This window comes from Pithys albifrons, chromosome 5 (genome assembly GCF_047495875.1).
Source record: "Pithys albifrons albifrons isolate INPA30051 chromosome 5, PitAlb_v1, whole genome shotgun sequence".
Lineage (NCBI taxonomy): Eukaryota > Metazoa > Chordata > Aves > Passeriformes > Thamnophilidae > Pithys > Pithys albifrons.
In genome coordinates, this window is record NC_092462.1 from 49,756,157 (window position 1) to 49,774,897 (window position 18,741).

The 18,741-nt window shown below is 39.7% G+C and overlaps 1 protein-coding gene across 4 annotated transcripts in view; it reads left to right on the forward strand.

The window, feature by feature from the left end:
- Positions 1-2,430: 2,430 nt before the first annotated feature.
- The window catches only part of GABRG1 (gamma-aminobutyric acid type A receptor subunit gamma1), an 81,430-nt gene continuing 65,119 nt past the window's right edge, over positions 2,431-18,741 (forward strand). For all 4 annotated transcript variants that reach the window (XR_011697929.1, XM_071556551.1, XM_071556552.1 and 1 more), the window contains exon 1: positions 2,431-2,674. Coding sequence is in view for 3 of the 4 variants with exons in the window: in XM_071556551.1 (XP_071412652.1) it covers positions 2,583-2,674 (92 nt within the window). In the remaining variant the exon portion in view is untranslated. The remainder of the gene's footprint in view (positions 2,675-18,741) is intronic.

Sequence of the window (18,741 nt, forward strand, 5' to 3'; positions counted from 1 at the left end):
CTTTGATATTCTCTTTTACATTTTGCAGTTTTCATTTATTGCTTCTTTTATTTTCCTTAGGAATACTTACAAGCTGAGTTGATTTCTTTTAAGTTTTCTTTTGGTGGTTAAAGATTTTTTTTGTCCCTGTTTGCTTTTCAACACTTTTATACCTATTTTCCATCTAATATTTTACTTAATAATGGAATAATTTCTTCATATTATTTTGAGAGAGATGGATTTCTATTCTTTACATTAGAATACATGGAAAATTCAGATTTGGGACAATCTGAAACCAGCTTTTGCTTATGTCATCTTTAGTCTTGTATCATTTGAGAAATCTCATTGGTGCTGTTTTTATTTTATTTTTTTTAATAGTACTTTTATGTGCCTTAATATTCTAAACCCAGAAATGAAATGAAAAATTTCATTTATTCACTGTTTATGCTTGTCGTTTTTAATCTCCTGTTTCAGTGGTAGCAAGTTGCTGGATCTACACAGGAGTGAAATTACCTTTTTAAATAGTTGCTCCGAACAACTCACATAGAAAGAAGATATCTTGGAATCCTGTAAGTACACTTAAGCTTGTTATATCAAATTTTCTCAGGATTCACTTATTGCATAATATCTTTTAGTGACAGCATAATTTTTTATAGACTGATAGAGTTTTAATGATTCCATAAACATGAGAATGCTAAGACATAAGAAGCATTAATTGGATATTTTGTGAAATGCAATCAATTTGACAGATCAATAAACCTTAGAACCATGGCTACTTTCAGGGCAGAAGGACTTCCCAGAGAGAAAGGGACTTTGGGATGGTTTGTGCTTGTCTTGCTGAGGGGGACAGTAATTCTGTTCCTTGGAGCTAGTGCCACCAGCTGCAGCAGGGGAGCTGCTTCTGCACTTACTCTGTAATAAATGCATGTGCTCTGTGAGCTCATGCCTCTGCCATCATGCGAGGACGCTGCCTGCTGTGTTAATCCACCAGTAAAGAGACCTCAGGTCATACAATAATATGTGCCTTTACCGTCTGCCAGTACCCACAGGACTGGCTATTAATTTTCAAGTCGTTGAATTTTCACTTAATGTACTGCAGCTCTGAAGCGTGGTGAGTTTCTTTAACCATTAAAGCAGCTGTAAGCTGTACATATAAAATAATAACCAGATGATGATGTGGAAAGAAGACAAACCATTGCCTTTCATGGGAATAACTGCTGAATGGGGGATTATTTACATTTCTGTGCAGTGGCAACTTGACTCAAAGAACGGTGATGATGATGACTAGAAAACAGTTTGCTTCTTATGCTGAGAACACGTTGCACAGGTTACTGCACAAATGCCCCATAGAGAACTGAGAGGGGGCATTTCCGGGGCCGGGGATTTGGGATGGGGAGGGATTGAGGGGCTATCCGACCCTGAAGACGAGAGAAGAAATATGTGTTATCTGAGCTCTGGTCCCCTCGGGACGTGACCGCCCGTCCCCATGGACACGGCAGAGGCTGCGAGTGCGGAACCTCCAGGCACCTCCGCTACCGCGGTCCTTTCCCTGCCTTGGGTTCGCCAGGGGGGAGTTAGGGGTATGTGTTTGGCTACTTTCTCCCGTACGTCTTCTGAGAGAGGCAGAAGGAGGGAGCAGCCGAGACGACACAAGGAGGAAAAAAGAAGGAGAAAACACCCAAACCCGGGTGTTTTGCATGCCCTGGCCAATTTCACCGCGCAGCCCCGCACACTGCTCGCCTTACTCATTCGCCCTGGAGGACTCCGCAGCCGCGCAGAGCCTCTGCAACCTCCGGGCCTGCGCCCAGCGCGTCTCGGGAGCGCGGAATTCCCGCAGCTGCCCTGGAGCGCCCAGCATACCGCCCACCTCCACACGGCCCTAGGGCCCGCGGCTGGAGGGATGTGCCCCTTCTCTCGTGGACGAACGAGGGGCTGGCAGATGCCCCCTTCCCCGCGGCTGGGGCCGCCCTCCTCAGAACCTCGACCGTGCCGGACGCGGGGCCGGGTAGCCCCCGCGGGTGTCCGCGCACATCCCCAGGCGCTTCTGCTCCCGCCTGCGGGTCTCCGCTTGGCAGGGCCGAGAGGCTGACTCGCATTGCAAGCCGCCCTCTGTGTAGCTTTAAAAATAGATTTAAATATATATATATATATATATATATATATATATATAGGTAGCTTTAACCATATATTTAAGGTTTTATATATTCTGAATACATACATATGCATATATACATACATGTATGTATATTTGCGTGTGTATATATATATGTATATATATGGTCTATTTCATTTTCCTCTTCGGAGAAAACAGCAAACCAATGCCACCCTTTCTCCCAAGCATGTTTCCCTTCTAGTAAAGGAGGCTCCACCTCTGCTAGGGATTGATTCGCCCAGCAGTTTTTAGGATAATTTATTGAGCAACCTGATGAGCCTATTGGGCGAGTTGCTCGGTCCTTGCAGAGTGCGTTTCTACCTGTTTGGGTGTTTTACCCTTCCCGTCCCCTCCCTCTGCCTGCCGTGTGCCGGGGGGTGGTGGGATTGGCAGGGTCGCTCTGCCTCAGCCTCTCCGGAGAAAACCGAGGGAAAGGAGAGCTTTCACGCTCATGGATGCATGGCGGGGGGCCACGCCGCGCTGGAGCCGCCGCCGCGGGGCCCGGCTGCTGCTGCTGCTGCTGACCGTGCGGCTGGGAAGCGGGTGAGTACGGCGGGGACCCCACACCTGCCCCCGCCGGGGCTCGGCTGCCTGTGCATCGCGCCCCGGGCTGCGCTCGGGGCGCGCCGGGCGGGCTGGCGGCGAGGGCAGGGGCAGGGGAGGCTGCGCCGCCAAACTTCACGGAAAAAGGAGCCGGTGCCGCCGCTGTGGCTCCCGAGGGCGGCTGCGGGGAAAGCCGGCACCAGCAAAGTAAAACTTCAGCCGCATCCCACTTATTCTCTGGGCTGGATGGTGAGTCCGGGCTCGGCTCGGTGCTGGAAAAAGCGCGCCCCACCGTGCCGGGGGGGCGGCGGGGCCATACCGTGCCGGGGGCGGTCCGGGGCAGCGGGCGGGGGCAGCCCAGCGCCTGGCCCACCTGGAGCTCCGCGCCGCGCTGCCGCCCGTGCCCGCCGGGACTGCGGGGACAGGTGGCGGGAGCGCGGCTGGTGAGCGGCGCGGCGATGCCCGCGCCTGCAGCGGGTGGTGCGGGAGCGCTGCCCCAGCCGATGGCACCTGCTCGGTGCGCTCCCAGCGCAGCGGGACATCCCGCACCGGACCGCCTCCGGCCTCTGGAGCTCTCGGGAGTGTGAGCGGGCTCACGCGTGGAATGGGGCAGGACAACTGCTCAAGTCCCAGAAGTTGGAAACGTGCATTTTAAAGGAGTTAGAAAATTGAGCTGAAGGGCAACAGTTTGGTACAGCTGTGTACATGTGTTATTAGTACCCATAACAACTTAACGAAAAGCAATCTGATCATTCAACTCTATTAATAATTCAGCACTAATGTGAATCATTCCACAGGTTACACTCATCAAAATAACAAAGCAGACTGAAAGGGTATTTGACTGTTGCCCAGTGTGTCTTTTTTTTTTTTAAATGATAGAACAAATTTTTATTCTAAGAGGATATAAAATATGTGGTGTAAAGGCTGGGGAAAAAAAGAAAGAAAAAAGGGAAAAAATCTATTAAACATTTTTAAAGTCTGTCATGATTTATCAGTCTGTGTGAGGTGTGTTGATCTCATCACATCTCTCATCTTCAGAAGGCTGCTGTGTTATCCTAGTCAGAAACACCACTGATTATACTTTTCTTATCTGTGTCTTTTAAAACCCTGGTATATTATGGAAATATTTTTCAAAGGCATTGATGAAAATTATACCAGTGCAGCTGTGCATCTTCAAGATGTTTCTTAATGATCATAGTGTACCTTAGGTATGAAAGAAATTATCAAGTGGTTTGAGAGAAAAGAATATGCATGCTAATTTATCAGTTCAAAGACTTAGTTACAAAGGAGGAGGACTAGCTAAAAAATAAATTATTTTTCTTTGTTTGTCAAATGTGGTTTGTATTATAGGACTAAGTGTAGATTATTATGTATGCATCTCATTAACATTGGTATTTATAAGTAACTTGATAAGAAATCCTCAGTGAGAAAAAGAGATAACTTACATGCATTATTGTATTCTGTGTGATCTCTCCAATAAAAAGGAACCTTTGGTATAAATATCCATGTGTCTGAATCAATTGTTTTCAGCCCTGCCTTTTATTCAAAGACTATATTGAAAGATTTTAACTGCGCAGGCTGGAAGGGCACACCCACGTGGGGACAGCCCTTCCCAAATCTTCGTTCACGAAGTTTGGCCATACCATACCATATTGAAAGATTTGTTCCCCCCCCCCCCCCTCCCCTTACCCCCTGCCCTTTTTTTTTATAAATGGCAACAAATGGATGGGTTTTGCAGATCATGATTCTTTGGTGTGCAGTGCATTGCAATTCAGGTGTGTTTGCAGAGAGGCTGGGACTTCTGGTGCCCATTAACAGTGTGCCACAAAGTAGGATATAAATACTCTTTTTCTGCTTCTTTGGATGGCTCTCTGTATTTTAAGCCCAAGATTTTCCTTGAAGTTCAAACTAAAACACAGGAGTAATGCTTTTGTTGAGAACAGACCAGGTTGCGCTAGTTCCGACTGTTTTTCTAAAATAATCTTGCAGAAGCCAGCCCACCTTTTCAACACATACTTTTAAAAAGTTACACGTTGCATCACTTTTGGTATGCATTTATTCACAAAGTACTTTGTACTCTGAGTAAAGTTGCTTCCGCTGTAAGAAATGGAGCTAAAGCCTATGCAAGGACACTGGAAGTTAAACCCAACCAAGAGTTCATCATTTTAAGGTACTGCCCCAAAAGCTGTAGCGTGACATTACACCAAACTTTCTTCACCAATGGGGATTCAATGCAGTTGTAATCTGTCCCATAAAACAGCTGTTTGCACTCAGGTCTTCACCTGCAGCACCAACAAACCAAATGGCCAATGCACTTGATGTAACTTCATGAATCACTATTTTGAAGGAATACTTTTGTGAATAGCAGACATCTCTTTTGTAGCAGAAACTGGGCGATGAACCTTTGTATAAGCTATGTGCGTGGAAAGAGTAGTTACCCAGCAGTCACTGCAGTTCTAAATGTTCGGCAAACCCATTATTCTTGTTGAACTCAAATAAACAGATAATTCATAGGCAGAGCATAACAGCTGACAATATAATTATTTCCATAGTTCCAATCATACAGGTGCAGCATGACTGTAACAGCTTTAAATGGTATGTGCTGGTCAGCATGCCTAACAGTATATTGTAAGCTTAACTTAATTTTGGCCATATCTTCCCTTTAGTTTTGTAATCTGATGTTCTAATAAGCTCTGTTGACATGTAACTGTCAGCACTGTCAGCACGTACAAATGACAACTAATATTTTCCTTTCTATTTCAAAGTACCTGTTAGGAAAATATATAATACAGCCTACGTTTCCTTCTCATATAAGTTCCTGGATCAGAGTTAAGCCTGTCATAACAACATTGGTTTCTTAGTGCTTGATAATAGTGATTTACTGTTTCATTTAAACATCTGGGATGTTTATTCATTATTATCCTCACTCTTATGTGCTTTGTTCATAATGTGACAGTGAAGAACATGTTTTTAAGCAGTCCCAGTGGTTTAAAATATAGTTTATTTTATTAAAAGTTTATTAATATTTTCTTTCATAACAATAAAGTTTAAAGGGACATAAATATTGAGAAATGCATATATTCTTTACACATAATCTTCTTAAAATGGTTTCAAGGAAACCTTCAAACTATGTCAATCCATTAAAAAAAAGGCTGTTAGCAAATTGAACCAAATTTTCAATTACTTCTCTTTTGTTAAATATGCCTAATGCTACAAAGAGCACCCTTGCTACCATTGCAAGCCTTTCTAAGCTGGCCAGAAAAGAAGCACTTGTTGATGACCTTGTTCGACTTTTTTTATCTGAATACAGAAATGCAAGTCTGTCCACAGAGTTGATTATAAGGTTATTGGGGGAATATGTGGGTTTTTTTATTTGCAGTGATCTGGGTCAAACAGAACACCTAACTGCTGTGGCCAGTAGGTAGGCTCACTTAAATGGGCGACGTATATGCAGTGTTTGAAAGTAAGTTGCTTTCGTTTGGGCTGTCATATATATAAACTTAAAAAGTCATGTATGTTGAACTCACAGAATACTAAAGGTGAGCATCTCAATGCCCATTGCTGTAGTACCATTTATGAGAGAAGAGTACTAGTGCTTTTTTAATTACCGGCATAACCCTTTCTTGCAATGCATACTAAATTGATCATGTACTTGAGTAAAATAATGATACAACTTATTTGGTAAAGAGGAGCAGAGACAACTGATAATTATAAATGACTGTGATACAGTGTCAGGAGTCTTTCAAAGGGTGGTGGATGACAAGGATGCTAATTTCTATTTCTTAACAATTTTTCTGAACGATGATAATTTGTACAGAGTACTTCAGATGCAATTAAATTAATTTGAAGATTACACAAAAGTCCTGATTTTGCACTTTTACATGTGCAAACATTTTTAATAAGAATAAAAATAGCACAGTGAATTCAGTGGCCTGCGTGCCTATGTAAAAACTTGATTCTACATACCTAAACTAAAAATGGTAAATCATACAGCAGCAGTGAACTAAGAGAGGTAACAAGAGACTAGAAAGGTCATCAGGAGTTCATTAGAAAAAAATATATTTCAAAGAGAGAAATCTCAGTAATATGGAAAGATGGAAAGAAATAGTTTCTAAAGTGTATTTTAACTGGTGGATGTTCCAGTCAGTAGGATCTGTTGAGACAGTCCAGTCTTACATGAGAATAAACAAAACTGAAGAATTTACCCTGGCTTCTGTATCAGGTTTTCTCCTTCAGTATAGCTGTTCTAAGTCCCTGCTTAAAGACATGCAATGAATACTTGTACAGTATTTCCAGCCTGAGGTTTCTCTGGCTTCCAGCCAGTGGATCTCCTGCTTTCTTCTGCTAGCAGAAAAAACTTGTTTTGTTGTTGTGATTTTTTTTCTTGTGCCACCTGCTACAGCTGGCTCAGTCACTGGATCCCAGGTCTAGCTCTTTGTGGGGTAATCCAGGTCTTGGTTGATACTTCTGGTTCTGCAGGGTAGCCTCAGAGTGCAGCTACTCTTCAGGAACAGAGCATGGCCTGCACCCATATGCTCTTCAACAGGGAAACCAGTCATCAAAGCTCGTCCTGAGTACCTCTGCTAAGTTTTGCCTTGAAAAGAACTCAGAACACTTCAAGTGAATCCTGAAAATTCTTAAAGGATTCAGCATTTTAGTCAGAAAACATCCTGATGCTCTTTCCAGCATAGTCTTTCATAATGTGTTATAGAAATCTCCTCACCTCTTGGAGACAGGAAGCTGCAGTGCAGTGAAATGCCTAGCAGTTGTTGCAGGATGAATGATCTAGTCCAAAATGGAAGTTCTGTACACTTATGGTACAATTGGAGACACGAGACACTGTGTGCAGAATGGAAATTTCCACTGAATTGGATTTACCCAAGCTACAGTCGAAATAACTACTGTTCTTCAAACTACTGTTCAAAGTATATCCCTAGTATATGTAGTTTAAGAGGCCACTTGATAGCTGCTCAGATGTTCCTCTCAGATAAGTCAACTGAGCTACTTATATTTCTTCAGAAAATATTTAATCATTTACTTAATCATTTTGTAAATGCTTTCCATTTTTTCTTTGAAGAACATACTTCAAAAATGGGTAGATTACATAAATATTAGTTTCATGAATGGCAGATACACACAGCATATTGTTTCACTACTACTGCTTCATACTGCTCAGATACTCTGTTGGAGGATTAGCTCCAGTATGGCTTAAGTGTACCTCACATTCTTTTTGCTTTCCACCTTGATCCTCACATCCTTTTCTTTGTCCCTGCATTCTTCTCTGGTAAAGTGTGAATTCTGTGTTTCTAAATTTATATGCAGTCATTTTTATTTGTTTTCAGGAAGACAGACAGACATCATGAATAGCAAAAATCTGAGGTAACATGAGAGTAATGCCCTTTGAATTAAATTATTTGATGTCTCAAGTTGATTGCTGGTCCTTTCATTTAGTATTGTTTGCTTCTTGTCTAAGGCAATGTACCATGAGGGGTTAAATCTTACTGTTATTAATGTAATGTTATTGTCCAATTTCTCTTTCAGAATAAAGTTCAGCTGTATGGAATGTGGATTAGGAAAAAGTCGTAGCCGTACAACTTTTAGGGCGTTAACTGTCATTTTAACTCAAGACAATTTTTTTTTCATTGTCCAGTGCCGTATTTACATGACAGAATAAATTATGTAGATATTTTTAAAATAAAAGTTCCTTCAGTGTTTTCTCTGGAGAAGAACAGTATTTGATCTCACCACCATGCAGCCATTGAATATGTACTGGATTGTATCAGACCCAGACCTGCTGCAAATGAGCTATGGACCTGTACCTTAGGTTCCTGCTTTGTCAACGAAGGCCATCCAACTGATGGCCTGAGGGTTGTGTCCAGCAGGAGACAACTCTGACAACCATAAATTTTAGTCACCATCTAACAAGAGGTGTAATACCCCTACTTTAAAAGGTATGTGTTATATTTAATATTTATTTTATATTTAATATACAATAAATTACATCAGAGAAGTAATTGTTGAAAGAGAGACAGCGAGCTTTTTATTATATGGTTTAGATACTTCCATTAGTCCTTACAGAGTATATTCACCTTTTTTACAGTTATTCGTTAACTTAGTTGATCTTTGGATTAGTCCATAATTGTCTGATGACAGTTACACTAAAATTTCAGTAGAACTCATTCACTCTATTTGTCTTTGGGGCATGTCATTGCCTAGTTATTGTAGTTGTATGATTTTTTCTGTGATCTCAAGCCACATTTATGTAAATACCACAATTATGGTGCACAGTTCAATGTAAGTTTCTGATTCAGTTGCTACTTCAGTCTACAGACATTTCCTTGTCTTCTGTGGGAGGAGGCTGGTACCTGCTAACATATACCAGAAGTTGTAACTATTTCAAATAAACTTGTTTTTGTGAAGGGCTGTACTATATTTATTGTTACCTGAAGATTTTTCAGAAAATATGTGATTAATTTTGTTAGAACAAAATTTTGTTAGAACAAAAGTTCTAATTTTGTTAGATCTAAAGTTCACATGGATATGTTGAAATATCATCAGATTAAATGACTGAAAATGTTTTATAAAGAAGATATATTAATTGAGGTGCTGGTGTTATTTTAAAGTAGAATCTAATGAAGTTGGCTTTGCAATTTGTTGAATCTTATAGTGACTGTGGGTTGGCATTTAATTAGGTAGACTACTTTTCATTAAGGTTATGGTTCTCAGCATTCATTTATCATAAGTTTGTTTTAAGCCTAGTTTCACTATGGAAAGTGTTTCTTGGATCAAGGCACTTAGCCCATCAACAGTGTATCAGTTAATTTTTAACTTGATGACAATTAACCTTTCATCAGTCAAATGCAGAAAGAGATCTACAGTCTCTTGAATGGTGTGCTGACATGTGGCACATGGATTTATGTGTGTCTGTCTTTGTGTGAAGACTGTAGCCTGAAACCCCCAGGAGATATGATACTACCATGGTTAGTACATGTTTCACATACCCAGAGAGGTGATGCCTTTCATCACTGTGTCCTTCCTTAGCAATTTTGGGTATTTTAACCTTTTTCTAATACCATTTGTCCCTCTTCAGTTATATCGACTTAGGCTCTATGATTTTCTATGGTTATCCCTGCTGTTTGGTCTGGATGAACAGTGGACTACGACTGTTTACATATTAATTATTTCATTGTATGGTATAGCCTAAACCCATAAAGAAGGTGTAACTTGCTGACCCCAAAAATAAGACTTACTAGCTTACATTTACAGGTTTCATTCAAGTCCAGGTGAAATAATTCTCCATGAGAATTTTAGTAGTCTTAGACTTAAGTTTCAGTCAAGGCCATACAGGTTATGCTAAGGCCTGCTTTATCTTCCTAATAGTTTGTATTTTTGTTGCATGAAATAGATGGAAGGCTTTCCTTAGAAGACATTTAGTAGAAGAGAAAAAAATGTATATTTGTCTACAAATTCTAAAATAACAAAATGGTGTTGATTTCTAAGATTAAAATATAGTTGGCATAAGGGTCCCCACTAAATTTTCAGCTAACATTAGAAATGTTTAGAATAGAAAAAAGGAAGTTCCTACTTACTAAAGATAATGGATACTTTCAAGTACTTTCTTAGGCAAAGGGCTGCTATAAGAAATTGTAGTAATGATTTTCTCAGAAAAAAAGGGAAAGAATATAGGTGTTAAAGTCAATAGTTTAACTAGTTGTTGTAAGCCAAAATGAATGGGAGTGTCAATCTGCTGGAGGGTAGGAAGGCTCTGCAGAGGGAGAGGCTGGATTGATGGGCCTAGGCCAACCGTATGAGGTCTAACAAGGCCAAGTGATGGGCCACAACCACCCTGTGGAGCAGTGCAGGCTGGGGGAAGAGTGGCTGGAAAGCTGCCCAGTGAAAAAGGATGTGTAGGTGCTGGTCAGTAGCTGTCCAGTTCCAGACACTGGAATAGACTGCCCAGGGAGGTGATGGAGATGCCATACCTGGAGGTGTTTAAGAGATGGTTGGGCATGGCACTTAATGTCATGGTCTACTTGGCAAGGTTGTGATCAGTTGAAGGTTGGACTCAGTGATCTCAGAGGTCTTTTCCAACCTAAATGGTTCTGTGATTCTGTGCAAACAAGTCACACAACATGTTCTGCAAGTTTGTAATCAGAACGTGGAATAATTGATGCAAGGAAAGAGAAGTAAGAAGTGTGTCCTATTTCATGGTTTTTCTGGGTTGGAACAAGAACTGCTCAGAGCATCAGGAATAAAGGTATTAGCATGTTTCCTGAAGACAATTTAATTTTTTCTATGTTGAAAGATTGTTTTTTTACCAAGTTCATATGTTTGCAGGCAGGGCTGCTGTTTAGGAGGAGCAAGAGAGGCTGGGTAATGGGTTGACAGGACGATTGTAAAATTATCAAAGGCAAGTGCTAAAGTCCTGCACCTGGGTGGCAAGTCCCCATCAGCAGAACTGGAGCTAGCTTTCTGGGGAGCAGCTCTTCCAAAAGGGCCTGGAGTTCCTAGTGAGGAGCCTGGAACCTTGGCAGCAAAGAGGGCCAGCAGCCTCCTAGGCTGTTGGGACCAGGTGCTCATTCAGGAGGTTGAGGGAAGTGATTGTCTCCCTCTGGTCAACACTTGTGAAACCATATCTCGACACTTCATTCAGTTTTGGGTTTAAACTGGAGACAGCTCAGTACTGGGCTACTAAGCTGGTCAAGCAGTAGCACCTGCCTATTGGGAGAGGGCTGACCAGACAGGAGAAGAGATGGCTTTGTGGGGACCAGCACTTACGGAGAGGTGATTGAGAAGACAGAGGTGGTGCAGGGTTAGAGAATGAGCAGCAATGGTGATGAATTGCAACAGGGGAAATCCCAACTAGGTATAAAGAAAAAGCTTTCCTTGGAGAATAAATAAACAATGGAACAAGTTGTCCAGTGAGGTTTTGGGAGGTCTATCCATGGAATTTTCAAGACCCAGATGACTGGTCTGTAAGCATCCTGGTCTGAATTTGGTATTGGCCCTACTTTGACTAGAAGTAAACTTCACAAGATGCCTTCTAAATTGTATGTAGAAATTAATAATTTCTGCGGAAAATTACAGGAATCAGCTTGGGGTGGGTGTGTGTTTTAGTTTTTTTAATTTTTATTTTCAGCATAGTTTGTTATCTTACTCATGCAAAGTTCATGCTCTCTATTGTATTATACAAGGGTTGTAGAAGCAGATAGTTGTCTTTCCATCAGGTCTATGAAAGTGGGAAGAATATTTTTGTGATGACATGTAGATGTAAAGAGTGCTTTTAACTAAGATGGTCAAAGTAACATTGCTATACTAATCAAGGTGAATATGTTTGAGAATGCAGCATCTCTAAACTGGCGCAGAGAATTGCGTCTACTTGGACAGACAGATGTGAGAAAAATTGTCAATTGATTTCTGGACTGCAAGTTGGTAAGAGAAGAGGCAGCAGTTATTCTGATCTGACCATATCAATATTTGGGTGAACTTTCAAGGAGAGAAGATAAATTTTGTATTATAGAAGAAGACTGATGTATAAAGGATATCTTGTGATGCTTTGAGTCCTTATGTTAATTTTTTGAGACCTGTAAAAGCCATTCGAATTAATAACATTTGACTAGTGTAATTTCAAGTAGTATGGGGCATTATATGAAAATTGACATGGAGGACAACAATTTGTGTGGATCTCAGAACAAAATTGTTTTTCTGGAAGATGTCTTTAATAGTACCTGTTGTTTTTAATGTTAAAAATTCACATTTCTATAAATATACTCTGCCATCAAGTTGTGCCTTTATTAAGTGTTCAGAGTTAAGCCTGGTTGTATTGTTCAGTAATTTTGGGTTAGTTTTTATTATATTAGTATCGCAGAGATGGTGCACATTTTATAGTAAACGTGATAATTCTTTTAAGTGAAGGTCTTGCTGGGACTAAAATTAATTGTACTGAAGTTATCGAGTGTGAGAAAATGTTTCATATCTTTTGGAGTTGTACTTCAAAGCTGTAATGACTCAAAAGATCTTGATCTCCTGATGCTTGTGAAATGTATTAAGATATTACAAGTTTTATAGCCTAAGCACTCAGGTACATAGGCAACACTTTTTATTACAGGGAATGAACAGCAGAGGTGTGTGTCTTTATTCTGTTGATACTATTATTGTTCTTTTTTTGCAACAAAGCTTATGCAATACTAAGTGAACTTCCTTACATAGCTTATGCTTTTAATCTAATGTTCTAATGCTTTTTTCTGTATTTGAATTTCTAATATTTTTCCACATTTTCCTTGATAATTAAGGTCCAGATTCATCCCTTCAGTAAAAACTTAGGTAGAAGGAGGGAAAGAGGAAACAGGGCAGGAAATGATGAATAGCCAGACACTACGAATAGGCGCCATGTGTATTCAGAAGAATCAACCTAACAGTATGTGATAGGTGTACTGGAAAAAAAAATGGAGGGAATAAGTAAAACATATTTCAATGGGAGAGTGAAATGTATTTTGACACACAAAAGAATATGCCAAAGCCTAGCAAGGCAGAAGGAGCGGGAAATAGATTGATGAAAGCATCTGAGATGGAATGGATGGAGGTAAAGAGATTTTTGACAAGAGAATGTCTAAACCAGTTTAGGAAGGCTGAAGATGAAGGAAAACAGCATCAATGACTCCATATCCCACAGGATTAAAAAGAGCAAATAATGGTTTTCGGAGGCAGGTTTTCAGTAGCTGTATTTCTTTGCTATGTTTATTTTCCCACAAATTTTCTGTGACACATAAAGCATATGAGTGAAAGCGCTGATGATGAAATGCAAAAGAGAGTTCCTTTCTGCAGAAATGTAATAGAACTGATGAGAATGAAGTCAGCCATTAAGTTTGAAAGATAAATCTTGAGAGATGTTTAAACCATTCGCTACTGACAGCTAGCAGTGATAGTGAGCTTTCAAGAAAATCTTTTGTAGAAAAGTGTAATTGTGTTCTATTCCAGCAGTCATGACTATATGGCCCTGCTTATTGTTGGTATTGAAAAAAAGTAATATTTGTGTATATACAGGAGTCCCAATCCTTTCTTGGCTTCTAAGGATGTACAAGTTTATCTGAGGCCTTCATTTTATCTTAGGAAGATCCAAGAAAGTATGGAAATGTGCAGTTTAAATTGCTGACATGAGAGTCATTACTTATTTCTACCATGTTGAAGTTGGATTTTGCTCTCTATTTAAGGAAGTTTAATCTGTTTCAGGCACTTCTTAGACTTACCATCCTTCTAGAGTTCAGATTTTCATGTATAGTTCTTCTTATGCCTTGGTCATTCATGTGACACATGCCTAAGTACATGCATTTTTACCTTCTGAGTTAGTCATTACCAGTCTCTGTACATTGAGGTGTCAACCATGCTTAACTTTTCAATGGTTTAGGTATTTTTTCATGTGTGGAATTTGACTAGGTCAGACAAGCTCTGACCTCTTATTAATGGGGCCATATACTTGTTTAGCACATACAAGCATATAATGTTTTGTGTTTTGGAGTAAGCTAGTGTCTGGTTAGATGTCTGATCTGTTGGAACACTTCACTGGGAACCTTATCTGTCTTGACTGACTTGCTATGAAGCTCTTAAATGCACTATTTTGACAAACCTCTGAAGCTGTGTTGTTGCTCACAAAGTAATCTCCCATGTTTAAACTTTGGGAAACTTTACCATTTTTTCTGAAAGTTGAGAGGAATTGTTTGTTTGTTTGTTTTAAGTAATGGAAAATAGAAGTTAAATTTTATTATACTTAAACAAAGTATATACAATGCTGGGAAGCACAGCCAGGGAATAACAGCTGTCTTAAGACACATTTCATCATTTAGGTCAGTGTCACTGTGCCCTACCCCTGCTTTGGTAAAACTCCTGAAGCAACTGAAGATCCTCAGCTAAATGAAGTAACACAAGTGCTCTTACTGTTTTCATTCTCATAAATGAGGCAACAAGGAAAAAAATACATTGCTTTCATGTATTTCAGCATAGAAAGTATCTGAAACACGTCTTGCCTCCTTATTTATTTATTAAATGTTCATCAGAATATTCCCAGTGCAGAAGGATCAGTTTATTTCCATATAGACAAGGTCACTATGCAGGTTGTCTAAACCTCACTAGTACCAAGGGCTTGACTGAATTTCTTATGCACAGACATAAAGCATCAGTGGAGGTAACTCAGGTCCCTTGCCGAGTCTCTAGTGCTCTAGAAGTCTGGAGGTTCCCTCTAAATAAACCCAGCTTGGAGGACTGGGTATCTGTCTGTATGTTGGCCGGGAATAGTACCCTAGGAATGGACAAGTAAATTGATGCTTAGCCATGTTTAAATATTCCCACTTATGCTATACATGTACTTCTGTGTGTAATACTTAGATACATATGATGCAAATAGCAGTAGGAAGGCTTGTACTTTATGGGTTTTTTTCCAGTTCATTACATTACTTGGCAGATGTTAATTGCAACTGAAAGCTCACCTGATTGGTTTTTCTCATATTTAATGGAGAACAAAGACCTCTGTTATTAATATCTGAAGATGAGCATGTTGCCTGATGTTGAAAAGACTTATTTAGTTATTAGTCACTTGTGCTCAGGGATTTATTAGTCATGGTAATGTCTTCAATTAGTTGAAGGACAGAGAGCATAATTGGGGCACTTTTTGCCTAACTACTCTTAACTATGTACATTCAGGTTACTGTTGGGTTTATGAGACTACCTGAAGGGTTACAACAAGTGTCTTAAGAAGTGAGGTCTCTTTCTTACTTATAAAATCATTAAAATCAGGATTAGCACCTGCAGTAACAGTAATTCTGCTGTGCCATGAACAGAAATGTTTTAATGTTTGATGTATTTTTGTTTTAAGTTATAGTCTCCAGACATTCTGAAAAAGACATACTGAGTGAACTTCATTGGAAAAAAAAAGTTTACAGTAAATCATGAAAGGATAAAGTATTATCTTCTGTGTATAGTGAAATAACCTTTAGATGAACTTGGAAAGGAAAAGAATTCCTCTTTAATTGTTTACCTTCCTTCCTGGGGTTGTGAGAGAAAGGGGAAAGTGCTAGCATTAAAGTGAGAATGGAGTTAATTAACATTAATCTTCATATGTTTGTTAGATTTATTTTAACAGCAAAGAAGTAAAAAGGTCATGCCAAAGTTAACTGTTGCTAAATAATTGAATGGCATACCTGAACATAGCATTTTATTTTCTGGTTTGCAATTAAGTTTGCTGCCCTGTGTCTTTCCTTCTGTCACATTCCAAACACTGGAGAAAAAGCTGTAGATACATAGTAACTTGGTAAAAGATTAACAGTTTTGAGTCATCTTATTTTTCGAAGTGACTATTTCTTTAAAGAGCATGGTCAAGCAAGCTCGATTAGATCAATTAGATCCTGATAACATCATCGCAACTGATCCTTCTCACTATGTATGGGGAATTTCTGTCTTTGAAACAGACTAATTCAAATCTCTTTAGCATGACAAAGATTAGTAATTCAGATTCCCGGAAATGAATATGTACACAGCACTTGTCCTGTTGCCTTCATGTGACTTGGTGCTCTTTTGGGGTAGTTTTGTGCAACTCCCCCCAAAACACCTGGACTGAGAATTCAAGTTGGCAGGTGGTGTACTTTGCTTCTTTGGAGGGCATACAGAAGACTTTCTATATATTCGGATCACTTCATTTTTCCAGCCTGCATCATTCATTCTTACCACAGCCCTGTTGTTGCACATCAGTGGCTATGGCTTAGGAATCAAAGGTGTAGAAGTGGGTGCCATGAGAATTTCAGAGACATTATAGTCTTTATTACATGCTTGGTGATCCTGGGCACATTTTAAAGAAGAGTTAGAAAGATGGTATTCTGGTAGTGAGATAGATGAGTGATTAACCTCAGTTAATCACCTCTGAAAAGGCCAGTAAGGTAGAAATAGAGACTGTGAGAATAGCTGTTTTCACCATGTAGAATAGCAGTAAGCCTGTTCCTCTACATCTGTTTATAATGTTGTCTGATTTGTGTTGGTTTCTTTCCTGGTTTAATTAATGGGTTAGTGAGTCACAAGCTCTTGTTAAGCTTTGTGTGCTAGGACGGAAGTCTGCTGTGTTTCTTTTCTAGTGGTTGACACTTTTTTCAGGGTACAATGTTTTCTCGATAAAATCAGATAGTTCCATGTAAATAGTTAGAAATGTACATTTTAAGCTACGACTTGTCAGAAACTAAATAAAGAAATGTTGCCTCTAATAAAAGTGTCTTCTTAAATGGATTTATTTATGAGTGTCTAGAAAAACTCTCAGATATTCGGATGGAATTTTTCCCTTTCTCCCTGGAATGGCATTAATAGATTTCTGTAAGCTGTCAGTGTATACATATTTGTAGTTCAGAGCTTTTAAATTGGAGGAGGACCAGAGGTCCTTCAATCAGGCAAGACAGAAGATGAAAATTTGAAAAGTATTTGTATTTTTTTCCTTGTTAATTTCAAGTTTGTTTAAATATACTAAATGGTGAAAAAGAGACAAGTGGAGATTAGGTTGTTCAGGGAGCTTGTGTAGCTTCCATCCATGAAGGTCTGCAAAGCTCAACCTGATCAAGCCATGAGCAACCTGCTGTGGACTCAGTCAGCCCTGCTTCGAGTAGGAGGCTGGACTAGAGAAGACCTCTCATGATCCCTTTCCCACTGGAATTGTCTTGTGAATCTATAAATAAAATTAAGAACTCTTCAGAATGTCAAGATATGTGGGTGGAGGTGTTGCTGTTGTAACTTCTATTGGGTTTAGCTGGTAATGGCATGACCTCTTGTACTTTTCATTTTGGCTAGATCTCTGCTGTTCTTAATAGCATTGTGGAAAGAACATTAAAGCAGGACAAAATAGTGTCACAATCACTTCAAATTCTCTGCAAATTACAGGGATGATCCAGAGAGTCAGGTGCCCTGGATCTGTATGGAGTAGTTTCACTGTACTTTCTGCTGCTTATGAGATGGAGAAAAAAACAGAGGAAGAAGAAAAAGGTCAGTTTTGGAGTGGGTATGTCTCTTTCCGTACAGAGCTACTTATAAATTAACTTTTACTCTTCATCATGTTAATGCCCCTGGGAAGATGCTGGGATTGCCTCTTCACTCTCAACAACTCTAAGCTAATTTATGTGGTAATTAGATGCCAAAAAGTGCAAGCAGACCATAAATAGATACATAAGAAAAAGCTGTGTGGTAACAAAACATGAAAGAGATGGCAGTAGGTAGCTTTGAAGGAAAAAGAGCATACATTTACAAAACTTAGCTTCCTAATTCTTTTAGTGCTCCCATTAGTGGGATCCTGCTAATGGGAAATCTTAAATATTTAATATCTGACATTTCTGTAATGTCTGTGTAATACAGCAAAGATTAAGCATTTTATGGTGCATTTCAATTTAAAAGAAGGAAAGCACTTTCCAGACTGTTACAGGGAAGCTGTCAGAGAACCTTGTATTTAGACGGCATATTACTTTCATCTGTAATAGACTCAACTTGTTTGCAGCAAGCTAGGTATGAAAGCCCTGATATCCAGACAGTTCATCCTCTTGGAACATATTGAGATGGAGCAAGGTTTCTTTTGCTTCCCAGGTTAAGCAGGCATGCCAAAACCACCAAGGAGTTGCCACAGCCATGATATTTTTGAGTTTCAGTGAGACTTGCCAGTGTTATCCAAAAGGTGATGCAAGGCTTTGCTGTTACAGACCAGTTTGAGGCATTCCCAGCAAGAACTCCAGTGAAAGCCAGGCGTGCGCCTACCTTTTCTCTGTCCTTTCTTCACATGGAATATACTAGTGTTCTTCTTTCATGTAGTAAATTTACTGAGAAATTCCACCCTTTGTTTTGAGGGCAGAATATATATGTGTAATTTAGAAGCCCTTAAATTACCCTCTAACAATAAAGTAGTAACACTTTTAGTTTTGGTGTACAATACAAATTAGTACAAGGATAGTAATTTGATTTCTTTCTTTTACTGGAATATTGTACTTACATTAACACTGGATCTGATTTATAGGGATTGCATATGGTCTGTAATTGCTAGCCAGTGCCCATTTGTGATG